Source organism: Salmo salar, chromosome ssa10, assembly GCF_905237065.1.
Source record: "Salmo salar chromosome ssa10, Ssal_v3.1, whole genome shotgun sequence".
NCBI lineage: Eukaryota > Metazoa > Chordata > Actinopteri > Salmoniformes > Salmonidae > Salmo > Salmo salar.
The window spans coordinates 111,988,129-112,012,762 of NC_059451.1; the positions used below are offsets into that span (position 1 = coordinate 111,988,129).

The window sequence follows — 24,634 nt, forward strand, 5'->3', positions numbered from 1 at the left end:
TGATTACCTGACATAATCTTTCACCTTTTTAATGAAAATTGAATCAGACTGCATTCAGAGTAAATACACTTATATAATGAAGTCAGGGCTTCTCCCCCTCATCAATATGGGGGAATACGTGCCAGTCAGCCAAGTTATGTTTCAGATGTAGTGTATCTTGAATCCAGCTGCTTTGAGGATTGTACTCAAAAAGGTAGTCATATACTACATTGTATGTTTGCCCTAGAGCCTCTATCTATAAATTCATCTGTTGTCATTTTTAGCATCACATAAACTGATTTACTAAAGTTTTTATTCTACTCTGTCATGTGGTTAACATGTGCACATTTATGTAACTTAGATATGAGGGATTTGAATTAAAGTGTAAAGTGAAAAACCTACACAGAGGCCACATTCCAGGCTACCTACACTGAACACAAATATAAATGCAACATGTAAAGTGTTGGTCCCATATTTCATGAGCTGAAATAAAATATCCCATGAATGTTCCACATGCACAAAAAGCTTATTTCTCTCAAATTTTGTGCACAATTTTTTTTACATCCATGTTATTGTGAGCTTTTCTCCTTTGTCAAGATAATCCACACTCAAGAAGCTGATTAAACATCATTACAAAGGTGCATCTTGTGCTGTGGACAATAAAAGGCCACTCTAAAATGTGCAGTTTTGTCACACAACACAAATGTCTCAAGTTTTGAGGGAGCGTGCAATTGGCATGCTGACTGCAGGAATATCCACAAGAACTGTTGCCAGAGAATGTAATGTTCATTTCTCTATCATAAGCCGCCTCCGTCATTTTAGAGAATCAGGCAGTACTTTCAACCGGCCTCACAACTGCAGACCACGTACGTGTATGGCGAGCAATTTACTGATGTCAACATTGTGAAGAGTGCTCCACGGTGGCGTTGGGGTTATGATATGGGCAAGCATAAGCTACGGACAACGAACACAATTACATTTTATCTATGGCAATTTGAATGCACAGAAATACTGTGACGAGATCCTGAGGTCCATTGTGAGGCCCATTTTTTTTAAGGTATCTGTGACCAACAGATGCATATCTGTATTCCCAGTCATGTGAAATACATTGTTTAGGGCCTAATGCATTCATTTCAATTGACTGATTTCCTCATATGAACTTTAACTCAGTACCATCTGTGAAAATTGTTGCATTTATATTTTTGTTCAGAATCCTCTGCGGTCACATTGAGCAGATGATCAAGTCATATTGATAGGGATTTTACAGTACAATGGTAAACACTTCTGCCACATGTGGAACTAAATACATCTATAGAGGGGTATACTACAAAGCAGGTTCAATGAGTTAGCCAGCTGACTTTGATAAACAAACCAGAAATAACAATTTTTTGGGTTCATTAAAGCACCAATCATAAAAACGTGGAGGCAATTATTTTAGGACTTCTATTTGCCATTGAGGTACTTCTAAAAGCCTATTTCACACCATGGCCTGTTGAATTTGTAATATTTTTTCTTCCATTGTGATTTCGGCACAAATTAAAAATGTGGCACTGATTCACCCATGGATTGATGTTTCAGCATTGTCTCAATGAAGAGTTCAACTAGCCATGCGTTCAACTAGCCCTGCACACATAATTACAAGTCTGCTAGTTGCAGGCGGATGAGCAATGTTCATTGCAGGAATCTGATAATCTATGCAACACATCTGCATTGTAGGTAGCCTGGAACGTGGCCATTCTCAAACTCCATTAAAGAGAGTGAAAAACTGGTACAAAGTAGGAGTTAGTAAGTAAATAGAAAATATCATTTAATGCAACATAGTCATTACTGATCACAATTAATCAAGGAAATAAATTACCAAACCGTCAGACAAGGATGTTTAATACAGGTATATATTACAATGTGCCATGTTATAAGTCAGATCTGTTTTAATAAAAAATAAGCACTGGGGAGAAAGTGATACTTTTACCTTTTATTGTAAATTTAAATTCAACATTTAGTAGCAATTAAAGACTTGTTAATTAAGCTTGTCAAGTTTTCTCCTTTTTTTGCTAAATGAACATTCAGTTCAGAAGTCAGGGAGTTAAACTGCAGTTTAGCCAGGAGGGTCGCAAGCTTGAGATGTTCACGTATGAGGCAAACCGTGGGGAGAGTACCAATATGAAGTGTAACAAGAACCTTTGAGTGGTCAACATTGGCAAAGGTGACTAACCGCTTGTGCAAAAGATGTCATTATGATGTCATAAAAGTACGAGCAATTGAACACAACTGAGGGACTCTTAACAGTATGAGACAGTAACCGTGTTGTACAGTAGAGGATTCTCTTATCCTGTATTTGCCAATAAAGTCCTATTCTAAATATATTTTACAGTGATACTCCTCAAAAAATAATCGTTTCATCATTACAATTGGAATTGTTTTTCTTTGGGTCAAAGAAAAGGTGTGGGCTCACCACCATATTAATAAATATTGCACACATACATTGAGACGTATTATGCTCCACCCTCTCCTTTATGTACTACGTCGTCCTCCACATCCTATTTTGCCAATAATAATATCATGATTATCATCTATGTATTATACAGATTATGTTTTTAACAGTGTCTGTATAAAAGCATTCATAAAAGTAGACTTTTTTCTGTGAGACCAAACCTTTTTTTGCCCCCCATTAATCTAATTTGTACAAAGACGATACAACAATCCAGTCATGCAATGTTGGGGTTTTCCGTTTTGTTTGTTTTAAGCGTTCTGCATCTCCTTGCCGATCTTGTAGCTCAGGATCTTGTTCCAGTCGATCTTGGTGCGCGTCACGGGAAGCTGGCGGCGCAAGGCTTTGAAAGTGGTGTCCGACATGGTCTGGTAATTCTCGTTGATGGCAGTCTGACGGGGTAAGAGAGGGGAGGGAAATTCATTTGGGCTTTGGGGTGTCACAATAAAAAACACAATTGACAGGAATTGTCACACGGTGATGGTTTCCAGAGACAGTGTATTGACATTACAAAAGAATATGAACAACACTTGTCATCAACATTACTTGTCACAAAATATGATGCTTCAGTATCTTGTGTTATAAATATTACAGCAACTACTTTATAGTCACACGTGTCCATGTCAAAGCTTTCCCAATCCCACACACCTGGTAGTCGTTCTCTGCAGCCTCAATGATCTTAATGAACTCCTTTGCAGTTGCAGCTTCGTTCTAGTGAAGAGGAACCAAGTGGAAATCAGGAAGTGAATCAAGAGGTTCAAATAATAGATTGTCAAACATACATACTAACGCGCATGTACATGTTTTGACGTGTTTTTCCACACGTATTCCATTTAGTGATGTACTCACAGAAATGGACATCGACTCTTGGACCTCTTTGTGGCTGACCAGCTGAACGTTGCCGTCTTCATAGTAATGAACCTACAACCAGACCGAGAGTAGTGTGTGATTAGTGTGCAATGGTCTGGAACTCAATTACCTTACACGCAACCATGCGCCCACACACACACCTGGATTTTCATGATGCCGGCCACTTGAGTGGTGGAGGAGCCAATTGTGAATTTCCACTCAGACCTCCAACGTCCGTTCCTTTACAAAGAGAGAAGAAATTAAGTATTTAGTACGTCTACAAGCTCTCAAAGTGTGTGTTGAGTGTTCTCTCACTCCCCCTCTATCAACTACATAGCAGTCTTTCCTAAGAGGTATCAGATCTTGTACAGAAGCTGTAAGATCATTATACTCAGGGAGCCTTAGGCTCAGTAAAACCCACCGCAAAGAGGATTGGCACGGTCCTTATTCAATTATATTAGCCTGATCAGGGCTGGCTCAACAAGGTAATGGGAGGCCAACAATCTCTAAACCAACAGGCACTGGTTAGCCAAGTAGCAAAAAAAAGCAAGCTAAGATGGTGTTTGAACAGTGATTAGCGTGTAAACCAGACAATAGAAGGTTTACAGGCTAAATATTTTTGGATTCTGCCTGAAGGGAGTTTGAAGCCATTTACATGACTAGAAAACTAAAATCACAAACATACTTCATCTCGCATCTTTAAATTCTTAAGTCCATACATACCAGAAGTTTTTTGGTTGAAACTGATGGCACTCGATACACACGATGATGGTTTGATGTCCGTCTATGGTTTTGCCGTAAATCTAAGGGGAGATTTGACACATTTTCAGTGTACTCAGTTAATTCACATTACATGATAAAATGACAAATTTAACAGCGCAGGATCAAGAAGATGGGTGTTATGCAGCCCAGACGTACAGTGCAGACTCCGCTGGGGTAGTGCTCCTTGACGTAGGCCCGGACAGCACCATCCACAGCACTCCTCCAGCCCTCCATGGCGCCATCCACATCGTGGGGCCGCGGGTCACTGGCCTCCTTCCTCAGGTGGTCAAACTTAAAAGAGATCTTGTTTTTAGGGTCAAGAACCCGCCCATTGCCCAGGTCTCCATGCTCTGTGATTAAGACCTGGAGAGAGATTGAGAGGGGAGATCCGTAGGAAGGCAAGAAGAGGGAGATAAAAAGGGGAGAAAGGGAAGGAAAGAGTTATGCTCTCCTTTCTCTCTCTGCCTCTTTTTTCCTGATCTACAGCGCATTCGGAAAGTATTCAGACACCTTGACTTTCTCCACATTATGTTACAGCCTAATTCTAAAATAGATTAAATCATTTTTTTCCTCCCTCAATACCACATAATGACAAAGCAGGTCTCAATTTTTAACCCCCCCAATAAAAATATACATACACACCACTGTTCAAAAGTTTGGGGTCAATTAGAAATGTCCTTGTTTTTGAAAGAAAATCACTTTCTGTCCATTAATATATAAAATTGATCAGAAATACAGTTTAGACATTGTTATAAATGACTATTGTAGCTGGAAACGGCAGATTTTTTATGGAATATCTACATAGGCGTACAGAGGCCCATTATCAGCAACCATCACTCCTGTGTTCCAATGGCACGTTGTGTTAGCTAATCCAAGTTAATAATTTTAAAAGGCTAATTGATCATTAGAAAACCCTTTTGCAATTATGTTACCACAGGTGAAAACTGTTGTTCTGATTAAAGAAGCAATACAACTGGGCCTTCTTTAGACTAGTTGAGTATGAGCATTTGTGGGTTCGATTACAGGCTCAAAATGGCCAGAAACAAAGACCTTTCTTTGAAACTCGTCAGTCTATTTTTGTTCTGAGAAATGAAGGCTATTCCATGCAAGAAATTGCCAAGAACCTGAAGATCTTGTACAATGCTGTGTACTACTCCCTTCACAGAACAGTGCAAACTGGCTCGAACCAGAATAGAAAGAGTGGGAGGCCCCGGTGCACAACTGAGCAAAAGGACAAGTACAATAGTGTCTAGTTTGAGAAACAGATTCCTCACAGTCCTCAACTGGCAGCTTCTTTAAATAGTACCCACAAAAACACCAGTCTCAACATCAACTGTGAATCAGAGACTCTGGGATGCTGGCTTTCTAGGAGAGTCAGTTCATCATAGAGTCTCTGGTTAACTTCCCCAGAAGTCACAATGTCTTTCGTAGTTGTCGCTTTCTCAGAGGCTCTGGATAGTGTCTGTTGTAATGGAGTCATCAGGCGTACAGATGGTCGTTACATAGAATAGATGCTTCCGCGGTTGTCGGTATTCTCGTACTAGACTTACGTAATTTCCAGCTGCAGACCAGTAATTCTAAGTCTAGGATTTGCTCTTATTCTGTAGCGATTGATAGTCTGAGTTTAACCATTTCCAGCCGAGTAGCCAACGCTACATGCTGTATGGTCTCCGTGGCCTATAAAGTTGTAGTTCTTAACCATTTCAACATGTAGCCACAGCTCCATGCTTTCTGGTCTAATGTAAATTTTGGCGGAAGTTGGTTTTATGCACTTCTGGGAAAAGGGGTGTTCCATGACGCTGATGTAATGTCTGTGCTCACGTGGGCGCTGATTTTGTTAACTATATGAAAACCTTCTAAATGAGAAAATATGGGTTAACGTCACATCTTTTCACAAATAGCTTGTTTAATCACAAAGACAACCCAAAGAGACAGTAATGAGTGTTTCCTGTCCTTCATGAGATCACCAAATGAAACACACTCGTCATGCCTGTCCCTTAAAATGTCCACGGACCACTCGCACATTCTCGAAAATATAAATATTGTTTAATTATCCAAACTTTTGATGTCCAAGTGTTTCTCCGTGTTCCACAGTTTCCATTCCAATCTGGAACACTACAGAGCATAGAGGCTGTGTATTTTATGACCGACCATAAAACAGCCGACTTCCCGCTCTACGAGAGAGAGCACGCTGTAGAGCGGACACACTGTAACCTGATCCTTCAGATCTTCACAGGAGCGTTAAGACAGCACACAGCCAAGACAACACAGTAGTGGCTTTGGGACAAGTCTCTGAATGTCTTTGAGTGGACCAGCCAAAGCCCAACCGAACATCTCTGGAGAGACCTGAAAATAGCTGTGCAGCGACGCTCCCCATCCAACCTAACAGAGCTTGAGAGGATCTGCAGAGAAGAATGGGAGAAACTGCCAAAATACAGGTGTGCCAGGCTCATACCCAAGAAGACTCGAAGCTGTAATCGCTGTGGCAAAGTACTGAGTAAAGGGTCTGAATACTTCTGTAAATGTGATTTGTTTTATTTGTAATAAATGAGTGAAAAAAAACAATTTAATTCATTTTAGAATAAGGCTAACGTATCAAAATGTTGAACAAGTCAAGGGGTCTGAATACTATCCGAATGCACTGTATTCCTGATACTCATTCTAGTGTGCTAACCAGAACATTTATTGATATATCATTGTGTTACCTAGGCAACATCACAACGATCTGGAATAGTACCACCATAGTACTAGAAGAGGAATTATTGTTTGTGTCTAAAACATAATACAATCAATATGCAACAAGGCTAATATCCAGTCCATTGAATAATACATGATCCCTAAGGTAAGTCTGAAGGCACTAGGCTTTATTCCTTTATGTAGTTATTCTCAGAACCCATGACTAGAGCTGTTAATCCCCATTGTGCTTTGTTTCTAATGATACCAGGTCTGGAGTCACTAGCATCTATAGGCTTTGAGTCGATAAAGGCTGTGCATTGTGAAATCTGATGAAAAACATGCAAGTCTTGTTTCACTGTAGTCCTACCTGTTCTTCATATCTCTCTATTTTCACCGGGGTAAACTGGTCCACGTTGTACTGTGCAAAAGCACTAATGAAACAGACAGAAGAGGTACAAGGTTAATCAGTGCCAATAATGAATTACTTTCTGGAAAAACAAAGAGGTCATCTTTCTAGTTGGTTAATAATATACTCATTCTGTTGATCGTTTATGACGTGAGCAGACTACGGGTCTATATTTCATCACTTACTGTGCTGCACCTTCCCTGAGCAGATTGTCATTGTTGAGCAGCAATCGTACATCTGTGGGAAGTACAGAACCACACGTCAGAGTTCAGAAACCTACAGCACACAGAAGGATTCACATCAAATCACATCCCTCTCTATCATACATAAACATTCCAGTCACAGAGCTAGCATGGGGATAAAACTCACAGACAGAAGGGCAACCAGTGGAGCAAAAACACCATTGTAAATACAATCTATTTATTTACTTTCCCTTTCATACATCAACTATTTGCACATTACGACAACACTGTACATAGCCAATAATACCATTTGAAATGTCTATATTTTTTTTTTAGGTTGAGTGAAATGTTTACTGTTCACTTTGACTGTTTATTTCACTTGCTTTGGCAAATGTAAACATGTTTCCCATGACAAAGCCCATGAGAGAGAGAATGTTTACTAATGTTTCCCTTTTGTTAATTGTCTATTCCATTTTCTTTGGCAATGTAAACATACGTTTCCCATGTCAATAAGGCCCTTTATATTGAATAGAGAGAGACCAAAAGAGCGAGAGACCGACAGCCTGTCTTCTCGAGAGCCAGGTCTTGCTATGTGCACACTGCCCACAAAATGAGCTGCACTTCCTAACCTTCTGCCAAATGTACAACCACAGAGACACATATTTCCCTCAGATTACACAGACCCACAAAGAATTTGAAAACGAATCCAATTTTGATAAACTCCCATATCTATTGGGTGAAATACCACAGTGTGCAATCACAGCAGCAAGATTTGTGACCTGTTGCCACAAGAAAAGGGTAACCAGTGAAGAATAAACACAATCCATATTTATTTTCCCTTTTGTACATCGTTACAACACTGTGATATATCTATCTATACACACACACACGAAATGTCTTCATTCTTTTGATACTTTCGTAAGTAATGTTTCCTGTTAATTTTTTATTTCACTTTTGTTTATTATCCATTTCACTTGCTTTGGCAATGTAAACATGTTTCCCCATGCCAAAAATGCCCCTTAAGGATCGGACCCTTTTTTTCCCAATTGTCACCTGAAATGACATACCCAAATCTAACTGCCTGTAGCTCAGGACCTGAAGCAAGGATATGCATATTCTTGATACCATTTCAAAGGAAACACTTTGAAGTTTGTGGAAATGTGAATGTAGGAGAATAACACATTAGATCTGGTAAAAGAAAATGCATGTTTTTTTTTCCTTTTTATATATTTTTTTCCACCATCATCTTTGAAATGTAAGACAAAGGCCATACACATTAAGATAGGAGCCTAGGTGTAACTTAGATTTTGTCCACAAGATAGCAGCGTGTGTGCAAAGTTTCAGACTGATCCAGTGAAGAATTACCTCACTACACAAAATTTTGCATCAAGTCTGCCAGGAGTTTGCCCAAATGTGCCAAATTGTTCAATTTATACATTTAAGTACATAACTATAGAGTAGATACAAAAATGCTACGGTAATAGCATTGCCGTGATGCATTTTGTTGTTGTGCACAATCCTCAAACAGCATGGTATTTTTTTGCTGTAATAGCTACTGTAAATTGGACACTGCAGTTAAATTCTTGTTAATCTGAGCTTTCTGCCCATATAAAGACATGTCTATGTCCTGAAAAGTTGGCTGTTGTATACAACGTTTTCTAGTCAAATGATCGCATATTGAGCAACAACCATCCCGGTTTAGGGACACTGATCCAGTAAAGGTTCAATTCAAATTGAGAGCCCTAGGATGAAGCTAAACCAGCCATGACAAGTTCACACACTGTAAAGGGCTGTGAAGTCAAAGAGATGAAAGGGGAAGTGTTGACACTGTGTGTGTGTGTGTGTGTGTGTTGGGCTGTGAAAAGGAGGCACTCCGAGGTGACAAAGCTAATCATGGACGGGGGCAGGAGTATACACGCACACAGCCCTCGGAATGCCCCCTCTAAATAGTCTCTTCAAGCCCCCACTTGTAAGTCCCCACTTTAACTGGAAGGTAGTTTGTTGTGTGACCACTAACTGGGAGGCAGTGTTTTACTGTGTGCCAATGTGCTAAATAGTCCCTGGTTTTGTCCCTCTCCGGTCGGCCCGTGTGTTCATACGCACTGGGCTGAGGCCTCAAGGCAAGGCTGCCCTACTGACCCAGAGAGTCGGGATGTTTCTCAAAATGCATACTACCATGCTCCAAGCACACAAATTGTCCATATCAAAGTATGCGAAGCATGGAGGGCACTTTGAATGCGTACTCCCGTTTGTACATATTGAAGGATACATCTGAAAGTATGCTAATAAATATTACGCTAAATGTATTGAAATTTGAGCTGAAGCAAAGTGAAAATACCCTCCGACTTCAGAATGAAATGTTGCCTATTCACATCTCATATGTTGCAAGACTACAATATTTTATCTTGGTACGTTAATAGCTATATGGTGTTAATTTTGGCATGTTTACCTGATCGCAAACCCATAAATCAATAGGGCTTACTGGCTAGATACTACTGTTAGGTAGCTAGATCGCCACGAAGAATTGGTAACTACAAACGAAAAATGTACATCTACCTTGCATAACATTAGTTTTAGGTTATTTTTGCCTGTATAACTCACTGACTAGATTATTACGATACTCAGATATCTAACTAATAATTATGTTGTAAAACGTTTGCATTGTGTATATCTGGTTTCGTCGATTGTTGCCATTGTCCTGGCTGGAAGAAGGGTCAGTGAATGGAGAGGTGCAGCATGAGGTAATACAGTAGGGGGAGTGCTTTCTCAAATGTAATGTTTTATGTGTTCTCCACACTCTCGTCCTCACAAGAACGTACTCCAGAGAACGTCCTGGGAGAATGCACTCGGAGCATGAGTGTGGAATATGGTAGTATGCATATTGAGAAACATCCTCAGTCTGGCCTTTGTGATGACTCTCTGTCATTCATTCTTTATGTTAGGAGCATAGTGCATGGTCTGATGGGGATTATGGGCCAGCAACTCAGTCTCTCCCTCTCAGAAATGCTCCGCAACAGGCTAGTAGAAAACTAGACAGTGCATGTGGGTGTGAGACAGAAATATTGAGATACTGAGAGAGAAGTCTGTTCTGCAGTGTGTGGTTTCGAGATGAAGGGTTATCTGTGTCATATCATCTCAAGTGACACGCTCATCATGATGCTGTGACTGGATGCTCTTCCAGTTACAACTGTGGCGTTACAGCAGGTAAATTGTGAGTTGTGGCGCTCAGACCAGTATCCTGACTTTGGGCGATAGACAGACACACACACATAAACTCCCCCACACACAGACAAACTCTCACCATTGAAAACTTCGTTGAACTCTCCCGGTGGGGCGTGGATGACAAAGTTTGCTGCTATGCGTACCTACAAAACAGCAAGACAGACACTTTAAAGCTGACATCCGCATTACCGGCTTATTTGTTATTGTTTTGTTTATGAAACAGAGGAGCATCATGGTAAGAGAAAAAGTGCCTGGTTAGAATCCAGCCCACTGCTATTTCAGCACACTCATCAAATAAACATACAAAAATGTTATGCATACTCTGCTGTTCTATAGCGTGTGCAATGATTTCCAAGGTAAAATAATTAAAATCTGTTTGTTGTTTAAAGTAATTTATTTGTAATGTCACAACGATAGATATATCAGGTAGATGTGTTTTCATCCATTTATGGTCATTTGGCTTTGGTTTCACTTGGTTTCAGTAGAGGGAGGATCCCCTCTTATCATGATTACGTTAGTTATTAAAAACCTTGTCAATAAGGGGAAGTGTGAAACACACAAGAAATCCCATCTAATGAGAACTGTATTTTCTGTTGCTAAGCCCAAAGCATGGATAAATACAGTGGGTTTACAACCACAATTCTCACTTCTCAGCCACCATGCACCCAGAGAGTTGTCCACTTTTCATAACATAACTGTGTCTGTCCCCTGCTACACCACAACATTTCCTGTTTGGAGGTCACATGTGAAACTGACAGCGCGGGGCAGGCAGCCCCTCCCTCCCCTGGTGGCTCATGACCATATAAGGGCATGAAAATGTGCCGAGGAGCCTAGTAGTGAAGTGCACCCCTCCCTCTCTCTGCGAGGGGTAGGGCTTGGCTAGTCTATCTTCCCTGTTCCCCACCTCCCCTGGACTGACAGGCTGGGAAAGTGTGCCTCTCCCTGGGGCCCTTATTAGTGGTCTGCATGAGAGCTTTGGATCCCAGCGCGGCTGCAGATTGATTCTCACTAATGAGTGATGATAGGGTGAAAGCAAGAGAGGTGCTCTGGGATTCTTGTGTCTTCGTTGTCTTCGTAAAATAAGTGTTCATTGCTAAAATGGAGCCATTTGGATCAGGCCTCCCTTATTATGCTTCAGAGTAATGTAAACACACGTTCATTGAAAGCCCCGTAGTGGCGCTGCAGTGTTATCTGCTGTGCTCGGTTTAAACCAGCCGAGGACCGCTCAACTCCATTCTCTTATATCGAGGCAGAGCTGATAACGCGATTTGCTTACAACAGAGTCACCATCAGTCAATACTGGTAACATTTAAATCTGGAAATGCTTTACCTTTACAACTGTGGTCATTCCGCAGGGTGCTGAAATTCATACTTTCAAATAAAACTTAGAATACAACTGACTTTTTCCTAATTGGTGTTGCTCAACTGGAGACGTAACTTCGCTGCCTTGACAGATTCAATTGGCACAAATTAGGAAGTAGTCGGTGGTTGTATTCAAAGGTTTATTAATAGTATGAATTTCAGCACCCTGCGGAAGAACCGTAGTTGTACAGGACAAACAGATTTTTAAATGTTAAAATGCTTACATTTACCTATCGTTCTGCCCCTGAACAAGGCAGTTAACCCACTGGTCCTAGGCCATCATTGTAAATAAGAAATGTTCTTAACTGACTTGGCTAGTCAAAAGGTAAAAAATAAGTTGTCGCTAGCAAATCACTCGCCCATTTATCCATACTCAACTGTGCCTCGATATAACAGAGTTGAGCGTTCGTTCCTCAGCTACATGTACTCAACTCTGCTCTTATTCACATTTACGTCATTTAGCAGACGCTCTTATCCAGAGCGACTTACAAATTGGTGCATTCACCTTATGATATCCAGTGGAACAACCACTTTACAATAGTGCATCTAAATCTTTTAAGGGGGGGGTTAGAAGGATTACTTTATCCTATCCTAGGTATTCCTTAAAGAGGTGGGGTTTCAGGTGTCTCCGGAAGGTGGTGATTGACTCCGCTGTCCTGGCGTCGTGAGGGAGCTTGTTCCACCATTGGGGTGCCAGAGCAGCGAACAGTTTTGACTGGGCTGAGCGGGAACTGTGCTTCCTCAGAGGTAGGGGGGCCAGCAGGCCAGAGGTGGATGAACGCAGTGCCCTTGTTTGGGTGTAGGCCCTGATCAGAGCCTGAAGGTGTTGTTTCATCAGTTGTCAAGATCTGAAACTCACCAGTACTGCCTTTTGGAGACAAGTAGTCTGCAATTGATCTTGGCAAAGTATTTCTTATAGCCTAGCATCGTGAGATGCTGTGCCTTTTTATTTCACTGCTACTCTTAGTCAGGTCTATATTGTAAGAGAACTTCGTCTTTAAAAAAAAACGTTAGGCCTACCCTTATTCGACCCCATTATAGCGTTACCCTACCAATGCACTTTGTTAACATTGATGTAGCGACACTAACACGACGTCTGTTGGGCGTGAATAAAAGGCATGATGCACTTAAATTAGGACTCTATTGGGGTGATTCTCATGAAACCAATTTAAACCATGTAAGTAGTTAGTTACTAAACCATGGTCCATGATGCATCTGTTTCACCAGTTAAAAAGAAATGGGCTCAATAAATGACTATCAATTCAGTGTAATTCACTGGCCCACAATAATAATATCATAATCACTTGGCCATCTTTATTCTTTAACAGAGTGTGTGTGTCATAACAGGAGACAATGCAGGTATTTCAGACAGAGCAAACACACTAACTGTTCTTCCACATTCAATCACAACTTTATCGAATTGAAACTGATTTACTGAAGTGAGAAGTTGTTTTAATTTATTTAACCAGGTAGGCTAGTTGAGAACAAGTTCTCATTTACAACTGCGACCTGGCCAAGATAAAGCAAAGCAGTGTGACAGACAGAGTTACACATGGAGTAAACAATAAACAAGCCAATAACAAACAAGTCAATGACACAGTAGGAAAAAAAGAAAGTCTATATACAGTGTGTGCAAAAGGCATGAGGTAGGCAATAAATAGGCCATAGGAGCGAATCATTACAATTTAGCAGATTAACACTGGAGTGATAAATGAGCATAAGATGATGTGCAAGTAGAAATACTGGTGTGCAAAAGAGCAGAAAAGTAAATAAAAACAGTATGGGGATGAGGTAGGTAGATTGGGTGGGTAATTTACAGATGGACTATGTACATCTGCAGTGATCTGTTAGCAGCTCAGGTAGCTGATGTTTAAAGTTGGTGAGGGAAATAAAAGTCTCCAACTTCAGCGATTTTTGCAATTCGTTCCAGTCACTGGTAGCAGAGAACTGGAAGGAAAGGCGGCCAAATGAGGTGTTGTCTTTAGGGATGATCAGTGAGATATTCCTGCTGGAAGTGGTAAGAGGCATGCTGTGATCGCCACCAGGTTGCTTTGAGGGTCTTTTTGCACCCCACCATAGTGAAGATCAAGGAGTCGGACTAGGTGAGACTGGAGAGGAAGGCTAGAAGTTAGCCAGCTGACCTGACAGTGACAGCCTGGGACAAGGGGGGCACTGGTGTCACCTCAGTAGGGCTAGCCTGAGGCAAAACCTCTGAAGGAAATTGACAAACTTGTGACCCTCACTTTAAATCTGACAGCTAATGATCATACCATTCAAAGCTAAAAGGGTAAGTGAAGTGGTCGTGTTTCATCGAGTGCTACTGTCTACCCTGCAGTAACATCAGTAGAAACGAGAAGTGAGGAAAGGGCCAACCATTACTTGAATACTTAGTATGTTTAGTAAAGGCCTACTGCCTCATATGGCTGCAGCATGACAATCTAGTAGTCGACATTTAAACTGAAATCACTTAGCGTCAGAGACAAAAATAATTCATCAAGATTATCTGAATAACTACACTATTACGGCACCCAACGGATTGTATTTAGACAAACACTGATGGTAGCAACCTTTATAGATGTTTACCATGTCCTTTATTAGAGATGCTGCTGTGTCTCTGACTAACTGGCTGTTTGGTGTGAGAGAGCTGGAGCTGTCGTGTCCACAGAATTAAATACTTGATCTTGTGATGCTAGGTTTGGATCACACCCACTCCCAGGCGGGCGGGCACACAGAATGAGGTCATTTCACAGGAACACTGAGAACAGACCGGCTCCGAGGAGGATTTTGTTTTTGACACTTCCATCAACTCCCAACAAAGGACTTAAAATCATCTTGTTTCAAATTTGGCCATGGAATTAGACACCCACCCTACTCGCTATAATCTTCTAAAACACATTTTGGCCTAGACGATAGCCTAACACATTCACAAAGCCATGCATGCGTACACACACACACACAGAGAGAGACCCCCTGCAGGAGCCTAGTGTTTGTAAGCTCCTGGGCAGACAGTCACCAGCTGTTCTCTCTGTCCTCCAGTGATGTTGTGTTTCGGGTTCACCACATTCACACTCCCAGGTGCATTTGTTATTCCAAAAAACACAGCTCTAGAGCACCATCCCTAATCCCAGAATCACACTTCTTATCAGGACACTCCAGAACCCTAAACCATGAGGGAGGAGGAAGGGGTGTATCTGGCCTGCAGGCATCCTATAGATATATACTCCAGGGGGCTAAATCCTCCATCCTGGCACCTCTCATCCATCCCCATATTTGTGATATATGAATAGGCACCTTGAGCACAGTACAACTAGAAAAACAATACATGGGTAGCAAGCATAGGGTCCTCTGTCCTGCCACAACCATTGAGGCGATGAGAAGAATAGCCACAAATAAAGAAGATAATCATCCCCCTGGAAGTAACTGGACCAGAACCTCTAAAATAAAATGGGGCAAAGGACAAACACACGTCTACCATTGAGCTGTTTATAGTCGCTCTTCCACAAATCTTCATCTTTGAACAACTTGAGACCAGTGACATTCTAGCCCTTGGTCTTGTTATGGTTAGTTTAACAAATGCAGATCGTGTTTCCCTTACCAATACTACTGCCCGACACCTAAACAAACTCAGAATTAGGCTAGTTCATTCTTGTTTCAACTGAATGATATTGCTGTTTTAGGGCCCTATAAAATGTTAGATTTTTTTGCCTGATTCCATTGTGTTTTTCCAGGTTTATTTTTTTATCACACGTTTAATAGAAAAACAACAAAATGTAATGTTCTAAGTCCACAATAATGCTTAAACCACATCAGGAGACCACTTGAGGTCTGGGAAAAATCGAAGACATTTTGGAATGAGGTTGTATTGTTTGGTTAGTGGTGTTTCTATAGCACTCAAGTGATTGCAGAGTTTTCTAAATAAATGGCCACTAGATTGAGGCAAATGATATTCTGCCAGGTAGGTCTAGGCTACATTGTAGTTAACATTTAAATTGAGAAGGTTTTTAGGAAGCCTTTCCATGTACCAGCAGACAGTTATCATTAGCATTGTCGTTAATGGCTACACAAAGTGTAGACTAGACATGCGCATTCCTGTGCTCTTTCAGAAAGTTGCAGCAAAATACAAATCACTGGTTCATTTTGTTCATGTCTTATGATTAACTTGGGCAAATTAATGGATTTTCGAAAAAGTTCAATACATTTAGTTGATTTCATACAAAGTTCACATTTTTGAATATTGTTGAATTCGGTTTTAATGTCTGGATTCCGTGATTCCAACCGCAATGCAGATTTTATAGGGCCCTACTGTTTGCGCTGCAGGCCTGAATGTTTCTTTGGGCTGGGGGGGCTAAAGCACCCTGCTGCCAAGATAAGAAATCCAGAAGTAACACAGCAAATAGATTGTGAACACTTAAAAAGGAACAGATATTCTGTATTTCCACCCCAGAGTCATACTGTAGCAGGCCCAGGCTATATGTGGAGCTGTTTACAGACTGAATAGCACCACCAGGGTTGTTTCTCCTGCACATCCAAATCTATCACAGCAGGGAAGACACGTACAGACAAGAGAAGAAGTGTTCCTTAGGCCCTGCATTCTTCACAAACACACACACAGGAGAAGTAGGCCAATCCTACAGAAATCATGATGTTTACTGTGTGGCTGTAAGTCCAGCCATGATAACCATGGTTTGTATATTAGAGTAGTCTACTTGACAACAATCTCCTGTAAAAAGTCTCAGATTACTTAGGCTAAATGACAAACACCCAAACATTGTTCTCAGTTTCAAAGTAAGCCATGTTAAAATGGCTGAGGTTTAAAATAGTCACTAAAAGTCAGGGTGGAGCAGACACTTGCGGACAGTGATACAGTGGTCAAGTAGGTATATGAGGGCGACACCAGAGAGACAGCCCTGGGGCTGGGCAGTTATATCTGTAGTTTGCAAGCTCGATTCCTACTGGCTCTGTGAGGCTGCACTTAACCTTCCCATATGAACCCATCTATAGGCAATCTTCGAGCCCACTCAATGAGCTAGGCGTACATAGGCCTACTACATTCAGTAGGCTACGCCGGAAAGCCTTCTATGCCATTAGGCCACATTGTTGCAATTGCTGGGCTCTGAAAGACAAACCACTGCATTGTCTCTAGCTAAGGCTTTTCCATGGTACGCTCTGGCACTTTGAACAAGTTCAACCCTCACTTGGGTATATCAACACGCATTTTAAAAGATGACATGTACGCAGGTTCACATCTGGCAGTGCTAAGAAACAGCGGTAGGATACGATACGTTCAGCAGCATCTCTTAAGTGGAGCGCAAACAGACTAATGCCAATCTCCTCTGATGCTCATCTCTGCCGTAACAAGGAAGCTGGCAGGCCTGCACCGTAAGGGCACTTGAAGTAAAAATGGCTTGACGACTATGGCGTTGACTGTTCCTTCCTTAAATCATTTAAAAAACGTAGACTTTGTTTGTTCAAATGTTCACTAAAACCCAGAGGGGTAACTCCGTCTTCCCTAAATATCACAGTAATGTTAATGGTTAGGAAAGCCAAATCTGAAAAAGTATTCCACCTCAAGAGATATAAATCAGTCCCTAGCAGCAAATATAAGGTCTCACAAATAACTTGTTTGTCAATTTGGTTATTGAAAAAAAAAAGAAAAAAAGGGACTTGTTTATGACTTTTGCATCTACACCCATGGCAGCTGTTTCCTGACAGCTAACTGGCTGTCAAGGGATGTGAGATAACGAGACAAGGCAAATGTCAACACACACATTAATGCATCACATTAATGCATCATTAGCTCCTCAGACACAGTACCTTTAGAAAGTATTCACACACCTTGACTATTTCCACATTTTGTTGCATTACAGCCTGAATTTAAATGGATTTATTTAGATTTGTCACTGGTCTATACACAATACCACATAATGTCAAAGTAGAACTAGATTTTTTGAAGTAAAAAACCCCCCCAAAAAACACTGAATTGTCTTGAGACAATAAGTATTCATCCCCTTTTATGGCAAGCCTAAATAAAATAAAATAAATTTGCTTAACAAATCACATAAGTTGCATGGACCCTGTGTGCAATAGGGTTTAACATGAATGACTACCTCATCTCTGTACGCCAAACACCCAATTATCTGTACGCCAAACACCCAATTATCTGTAAGGTCCCTCAGTAGAACAGCGAATTTAAAACACAGATTCAACCACAAATACCAGGGAGGTTTTACAATGCCTCGCAAAGAAGGGCACCTATTGGTAGATAAGTAAAACAATAAAGCTGATATTGAATATCCCTTAGACCATGGCGACATTATTAATTACACTTTGGATGGTGTATCAATACACCCAGTCATTACAAAGATACAGGTGTCCTTCCTAACTCAGTTGCCGGAGAGTGTGAAAACCCCTCAGGGATTTCACTAAGAGGCCAATGGTGACTTTAAAACAGTTACAGAGTTCAATGGCTGTGATAGGAGAAAACTGAGGATGGATCAACAACATTGTAGTTACTCCACAATACTAACATAATTGACAGAATGCTTGTACAGAATACAAATATTCCAAAACATGCATCCTGTTAGCAACAAGGCTCAAAATACTGCAAAAAATGTGGTATTCTTGTTCTAAAATACAAAGTGTTATGTTTGTGGCAAATCCAATACACCGCTGAGTATCACTCTCCATATTTTCAAGCATAGTAGTGTCATGTTATAGGTATGCTTATAAATCATTAAGGACTGGGGAGTTTTCAGGATTAAAAAAAGAAAGACACTGAGCAGGAAAATAACCTAAGGCCACATTTTTTATGTAACTTTTATTAGACAAGTCAGTTAAGAACAAATTCTTATTTACAATGAAAGCCTACCGGGGAACAGTGGGTTAACTGCCTTGTTCAGGGGCAGAGTAACATATTTTTACCTTGTCAGCTTGGGGATTCGATTCAGCAACCTTTCGGTTAATGGCCCACTAGGCTACCTGCCGCCCTACACTGGAAGTCTACACTGAAGTCGCTTATCAAGAAGACAGTGAATGTTCCTGAGTGGCCGAGTTACAGTTGACTTAAACCTACTTGAAAAAAGCAATCAAGCAATGATCAACAACCAATTTGACAGCGTTTAAAGAAAGACTCACAGCTGTAATTGCTGCAAAACGTCCTTCTACAAAAATTGACTCAGGGGTGTGAATACATAAGTAAATTAGATAAATGTTTTTTGAAATATATGGAAAATGAACTACATGTTTCAACTTTGTCATTATGGGGTATTGTGTGTAGAAGGGTGAAAGAACATCTATTTAACTCATTTTGAATTCAGGCTGTAACAACAAAATGTGGAATATGTCAAGCGGTATGAATACTTTGAGTCTTTAGATAAATTCATTTGAGACACTAGAACAGCTGGTTGGCTGCTGAAAGAGTTTCCCTAACATGAGAAGACTTGAATGCAAAATAAATGGCCTAAATAGCATTACTTACGTTGTATTCCTACTACCTGACAACAGTGATGCACTGTAGCTAACGTTAGCTAGATCAAATATGTGTGGGGATATCATGAGTGAAGCCAGCTAGACTTGAAGATGTGGTTTACTGGGTCGTGTGTGTGTGTGTGTGTGTGGGGGGGGGGGGCTGACAGTACTGGAAATGTTAAGTTACATCTCGGCGACATATGGTGGCTCAGTCCTTACACTCAACCAACAATAATTAACGTGCTAGCATGATTAGCTAATGTCTGTGACTGATGGGGAAGAGGGAGCCACACCCATTGGACGATGCCCTGTCAAAATCCTAATAAACTTCTGACGTTAAGATGTGGTGGACAAACTAGTTGAAGATGAATAATGTTGAACATTGATCTGAAGTCATTTCTTATGCAGTGTGGTGGTTAATTTACTGCTATTCCTTTTAAGGAAATGAGAATGTACAGCCAACCCGCGATACTGTTGTCATCTCAGTTTAGCTAGCTTTCTAGTGACAATGATATCATGCTAGCCAGCTTGGTTTAGCAATATTTGAATCCGAGATTCAACACTGGTCATATCCGTCACACACAAACAGCAGTAAATTGCACATGATCAGTATATCTTGCAACAATACAGAACACTAACAGGGCGTGTAGAGATCGAGGTGGAGACTTGCTTAAACGTTATCTGCTCAATCGTGAGAAGTTGAAGACATGATCACACAAAGCGATAAAGAAACAAATTACAGCACGGCGTTGGTTACAAGATTCACGATTAGGAGGGTGAGATGTTAGCGTTGGTTTATTTGTTATACGCTGCATGGTTCCTATTTCAGAGATAGGACCGTACAAGGAGTCTCCATTTGAGATTCGCAAAGGAGCGGAAGTTGGGCAGAGGCTGCCGAGCTAAAAATATAGACTAGTAGAGCGAGAAATCGCGGTCTGTTTATACAGCGTTTATGCACAGTAGATTCATATTTTTAATAAACGCATACACATACCTACATTATATCATGTCATCAAATCAAGAGATGCTAAAAATGACATCTTACCTTCTCCTCATCAGATAACTGCTCTTCATGATCCGCCATCTTTTCTTCCGGCACCACCAGCTTGTAGGAGACACATCTGACGTCATCAAATGGGAGGATTCCCACAATTTCGGCAACAAATGCCGCATTCATATCCTAGTCAGAACTAGGAAACTCGGACATTTCCGACTGATGGATTTTTGAACGCGGCACGTGTAAATCTACAACCATTTAGCAAGTCGGAAATATCAGAGTTTCCTAATTCCGACTAGTAAATGGACGCGACAATATTAGTTGCTTTTGATTGGTGTGCAGGCCTATTAAAAACTGTATGTCACTTCACCAATCAGGGATTCATTGTTATTCATAAGCAGTGCAGTCCTCTTTTGTTAAGTGTACAGTTCTTATAAGGAAATCAGTCAATTTAAATAAACGCCTTAGACCATAAATTATGGATTTCACATGATTGGTAATACAGATACTGTTGGTCACAGACACCTTTAAAAACATTTTTTTTTTAAAGTAGGGGAGTGGATCAGAAAACCTCATGCATCACGACACATCTCCTTCGCATGGAGTTGATCAGGCTGTTGATTGTGGCCTGTGGAATGTTGTCCCACTCCTCTTCAATGGCTGTGCGATGTTTCTGGATATTGGCGGGAACTGGAGGAGCTGTTTTACACGTTGATTCAACGCATCCCAAGAGCACACTTCTCCAGCGTGCCAGTGGCCATCGAACGTGAGCATTTGCCCTTTGAAGTCGGTTATTTTAGTGGCCTTTTATTGTCCCCAACGCAAGGTGCATTTGTGTAATGATCGTGCTGTTTAATCTGCTTCTTGATATGCCACACCTGTCTGGTGGGTGGATTATCTTGGCAAAGGAGAAATGCTCACTAACAGGGATGTAAACAAATTTGTGCACAAAATATGAGAGAAATCTGCTTTTTGTGCATATGGAACATTCCTGGGATCTTTTATTTCAGCTCATGAAACATGGGACCAACACTTTACATTTTGCATTTATATTTTTGTTCAGTATATTCAGTGGTGACCCTTTATTTTGAGCCCCACCTGTTTAGCAAAAAAATATATACAAAAAAAATCTAGATATTTTGGCATTAATGAGTGTCACATATCAGTTTGCAAACAATGTAATTAAAAAAGAAAGTTTTGTTAATAAAGCCACATACAAACATTGTTTCCTTTTTACTTTCTTGAGTAAGAAGCCTCCAAAATGCAGGTGTATCGGCCTAGATCAGCGCTTTCTGTGGTGCTGGGGCAGCAAGCGGAAAATACAGAGCGTAGGGGTTGGTAATGTTCTCTAGTTGCGACGTGATTGGCTCAGTGTTCTGTCACTCATGGGGACACTACATCACCGCAAAATCTACAGGGAGAACTTGAAAATTCAAGCCCCTTGGGTGCTGCGATTGATTTACATTAGAAGTGTCAATCCAAGAAGGCTCAAGGTCATTGGCCACAGATCAAATTACGTCAAATCACGTTATATCTACAGTAGCTTTGACTGGATACTTTCAAAATCTTAGCTAGCAGTCATCATGAATCAAGTCGACAATCTACTGACAAATCCTTTTTAATCCTTGTCATATGAAGAGAAAATATAGATCAAACGTATCGGTGCTCATAAACAATACACAACAATTTGGGAATCGCAAATTCAACCATGAGTGATTTGGAAGGAATCAGTGGCTAAATGCAAGCGTTACAAAGCAATCAATAGCCTGATTTTCAGTGGAGAGGGTGTGTGGTCCAAGTCTTGGTTTAAGGGTCTCTTTTCCAAGCTTAAAAAATAAACATTCAAATGCAACACCATGGGCCAGAAAAGGTTGAACACATTGGCAATGCTGTCAATCCAGCATGACTGCTGCCACGTTCAAAACACCTGGAAACTCAGAACTGGGAAATCTCAGACTTCAGTGAGTTCAAGACAACTGGGAACTCGGGAAAAAAACTAGCTCCGACTGGGAAAATATGTTTTGAAAGGTCATCCAACTCGGAATTCCATGTCGGGAACTCAGGCATCTTTCTAGAGCTCCGACCTGAAGATCACTGACATCATGATTAAATCTTGTTTTTTTCAGATTTTCCAGTTGTCTTGAAAGCACCATAAATCCAGAGAATGTAAAACATTTATGCCCACAAGAAGGACTGCTGCGTCACCTTCCTTTTCAAGTGAGTCCATAAATGATGTAATATGCCATGGAGACATGTATACTGTAGCTAAGAAAGTAATACTAAGTGTATGCTGTGTCGTTAGAAGCCCATGAGCCTCACCCTAATAATTGGTCCCTTTCCCTCATAACTTAGCCTACTGTTCTGACTTGGTGGTGTACATAGCCTGTTTTCGAGAAATATCATCATCACATATTGTAAGAGCTTTCATTGTCTGCTTATATGCCCCCTTTATTTATCCTACGGTTCTTACTTGGTGTACAGGGAGAATACTGTAAGAACGGCCAATGTTCTGAATTCTGTCGCTGTACATTTCAAAAGTTCTGAACAAATAGTTATATTGACTATATCCATCTTAGCTCACTCATTAATGTCTTAATTGAAATTACAGATTAATTATCTGCTCATCGTTCCCTTATGCCATAGTTTGTACATTTCAATTGTCAGTACAAACCACATTTGTTTAAGCAAGTCAGCCATATCAGCTATGTTTAAAAAAAAAAAAAAAGGCAGTAAATGAGGCTGAATTAACTGTTTCGCTGCCAGACAAGGCTCTGCTGATAGGCAGGTGTAGCGGTGGTAAGGATTCACTCCATGGTGCTGAAAAGAAAGCTCTGCCATTATGACAGCTTTATGTGGGCACTAACAGTTTGTTGGCAGTGTTTGTCACTGTTATAGTGGAATTAATGTAATGTTTAGTGTTTTGTATAGTGGCTTTGCTGGCATGCATCAACAAAAAAAAAAATTGAGTTTGCCCCACCAACATTTACATGCTAAAATCGCCACTGAGTATATTAATCCTATATTTGACCACATATGCAGTATATGGTATAGTTCCTACAGCACCATGCATGCTTTAATTCTTCCCACTAGATGGTACTGTCATCTTGCATTGTGAATTAGCTGTAAAAAGCATAAATCTTCATCACCCATGCTCATTTTACCTGTGAATCTTACGTGAGAAAGGCCCACAGTGGCAAGAACTGAAATCCCTGATAGTCAAACTATTAGCCTACTCTGTGAAAATACACACTCAAATTGCTGACTAAGTATTTTGTCCAAATAGTCGATCAAAATGAATGCACTTTTTTGTCTCCAGGCTCCAGCCTCCATCAGCTGATGCCAATGATGTACACTAGCAGTGTGTTCAGTTGGCTTCAACGTTTGCCATGTTGCATGGCGGTTTGTCAAGTTTATGTGAAGTTCAGAGCCTTACTGATGGTGTTACGATGCAGAGACTACTCCTGCTGCAACTCATGCTGATTTACAGACATTCTACCTGTATATTTATATTAATGTATACTCAGGGTCTGCACCTGACATGTAGCTGCCTCCTACCAGGTGACATGGAACGGGTCAGTATCTGCACCTTACCTCCTCACTACTGGTGTCCAAGTTAACAGGCCTAAGTGCCAGGTCCCCTTTGGTTCTCTCTGTACACAAAATGACTTGATTCTGTCACATCCTCACCTGGTCTGTCATCACTGTTATGCTTATTGTTATTTCTGTGTCTGGCAGACATCTCTGCTTGGATTTTGGCCCAGCACCACAAGCTTTACCTGATGTGCCTGGCTTGAGGACACCCTGGCCTGATGACACCCTGATGTGAGCCCACTCTATTGGAATGAGTTGAAGTCAACAAAACAAAGGAGCTGATCGTGGACTTCAGGAAACAGCTGAGGGATCACATCGAAGGGACAGTAGTGGAGAAGGTGGAAAGTTAAGTTCCTCGGCATACACATCACAGACAAACTGAAATGGTCCACCCACACAGACAGTGTGGTGAAGAAGGTACAACACCGCCTCTTCAACCTCAGGACACTGAAGAAATTTGGCTTGTCACCCAAAACCCTGACAAACTTTTACAGATGTACAATTGAGAGCATCCTGTCGGGCTGTATCACCACCTGGTACGGCAAATGCACAACCCTCAACCGCAAGGCTCTCCAGAGGGTGGTGAGGTCTGCACAACGCATCTCCAGGGGCAAACTACCTGCCCTCCAAGATACCTACAGCATCCGATGTCA

General features: G+C 41.0%; 1 protein-coding gene across 1 annotated transcript; it reads right to left on the reverse strand.

Annotated features, from left to right (window-relative positions):
* Positions 1-1,844: 1,844 nt before the first annotated feature.
* LOC100380720 (F-actin-capping protein subunit alpha-2) lies at positions 1,845-20,705 on the reverse strand. The gene is made up of 10 exons (XM_014125643.2): positions 20,439-20,705; positions 10,644-10,707; positions 7,346-7,397; positions 7,122-7,185; positions 4,235-4,441; positions 4,040-4,119; positions 3,478-3,556; positions 3,317-3,388; positions 3,116-3,178; positions 1,845-2,859 (listed from the first exon to the last, which is right to left on the reverse strand). Exons 1-10 carry the CDS (start codon positions 20,568-20,570, stop codon positions 2,719-2,721), a joined length of 954 nt encoding a protein of 317 aa, XP_013981118.2. The 5' UTR covers positions 20,571-20,705; the 3' UTR covers positions 1,845-2,718.
* Positions 20,706-24,634: the final 3,929 nt, after the last annotated feature.

Bases quoted from the DNA above. Each gene is read 5' to 3' on its own strand.
- LOC100380720 (XM_014125643.2), bottom strand. From the start codon at position 20,570: ATGAATGCGGCATTTGTTGCCGAAATTGTGGGAATCCTCCCATTTGAT. The intron at 7,186-7,345 runs GTAAGTGATGAA...CTGTTTCATTAG, and splicing joins CTCAGGGAAGGTGCAGCACA to TGCTTTTGCACAGTACAACG. The intron at 4,120-4,234 runs GTACGTCTGGGC...ATCTCCCCTTAG, and splicing joins ACCCCAGCGGAGTCTGCACT to ATTTACGGCAAAACCATAGA.